Here is a 714-nt window from a genome sequence, read left to right as displayed (position 1 = left end):
GTGCTGGCCGGGGGCGCCCTGCTGGCTGAGGGGCGCCCTGCTGGCTGAGGGGCGCCCTGCTGGCTGAGGGGCGCGCCCTTGCAGGGAGCTGGCCGGAGGGGTCAGAGACTGTGGGAAGGGCCCGCAGCTGGCTCCTGCTCTGGAGCTCAGAAGAGGCCTGAAGTGCTGAGTGGGCCGCCTTCTGCCCAGCACCCTGTGTGTCTGTCTGGGGTGCTCTGTCCTTGACCCCCGGGGGCTTCTCCTTGCTCTGCAGGGGTCTACAGAGCTGTCCAGGGGATGAACCGCGAGGGGGCTCCCGGGAAGAGTCCGGAGGAGATGTACATCCAGCAGAAGGTCCGGGTGCTGCTCATGCTGAGGAAGATGGGCTCGAACGTGAGTGCGGTGCGGGGGCCAGGGGCTGGGGGTCAGGGCTGGGGACCAGGAGGTGAGGAATGGGGGGCTAAGGGCCAGGGGCTGGGTCCGGGGGCCAGGTCTGGGGGCTGGGGGCCGGGGCTGGGGTCCGAGGGCTCGGGGACAGGGCCGGGGCCACCAGAGCAGGGCCGGTCGTGCGGGACCCTGGGCCGTGGTGTCGCTGACTGGCACAGAGCCCAGCTTGTCCAGATTTGGGGTCCATGTTGGGGCCTTTACACCCTGTGCTGAGTCTGGGCCAGACGTGTGTGTCCTAAGGGAGCCCAGAGGGGGCAGGAGGAAGCAGACAGGGAGGCTCCCAAGGAG

The 714-nt window shown here is 69.5% G+C and overlaps 1 protein-coding gene across 3 annotated transcripts in view; it reads left to right on the top strand.

The window, feature by feature from the left end:
- Positions 1–714, top strand: part of CTNNBIP1 (catenin, beta interacting protein 1) — a 16,876-nt gene that overhangs the window by 4,271 nt on the left and 11,891 nt on the right. For all 3 annotated transcript variants that reach the window (XM_004678497.2, XM_012722775.1, XM_012722776.1), the window contains exon 2: positions 254–372. In XM_004678497.2, the coding sequence (XP_004678554.1) occupies positions 277–372 (96 nt within the window). In that variant the 5' untranslated portion in view covers positions 254–276. The remainder of the gene's footprint in view (positions 1–253; positions 373–714) is intronic.

This window comes from Condylura cristata, unplaced genomic scaffold (genome assembly GCF_000260355.1).
Source record: "Condylura cristata isolate star-nosed mole 26May11 unplaced genomic scaffold, ConCri1.0 scaffold00008, whole genome shotgun sequence".
In the NCBI taxonomy this organism is placed as follows: Eukaryota; Metazoa; Chordata; class Mammalia; order Eulipotyphla; family Talpidae; genus Condylura; species Condylura cristata.
Note: the sequence above shows the minus strand (reverse complement) of the source record. Positions and strands in the feature narration are given on the sequence as shown.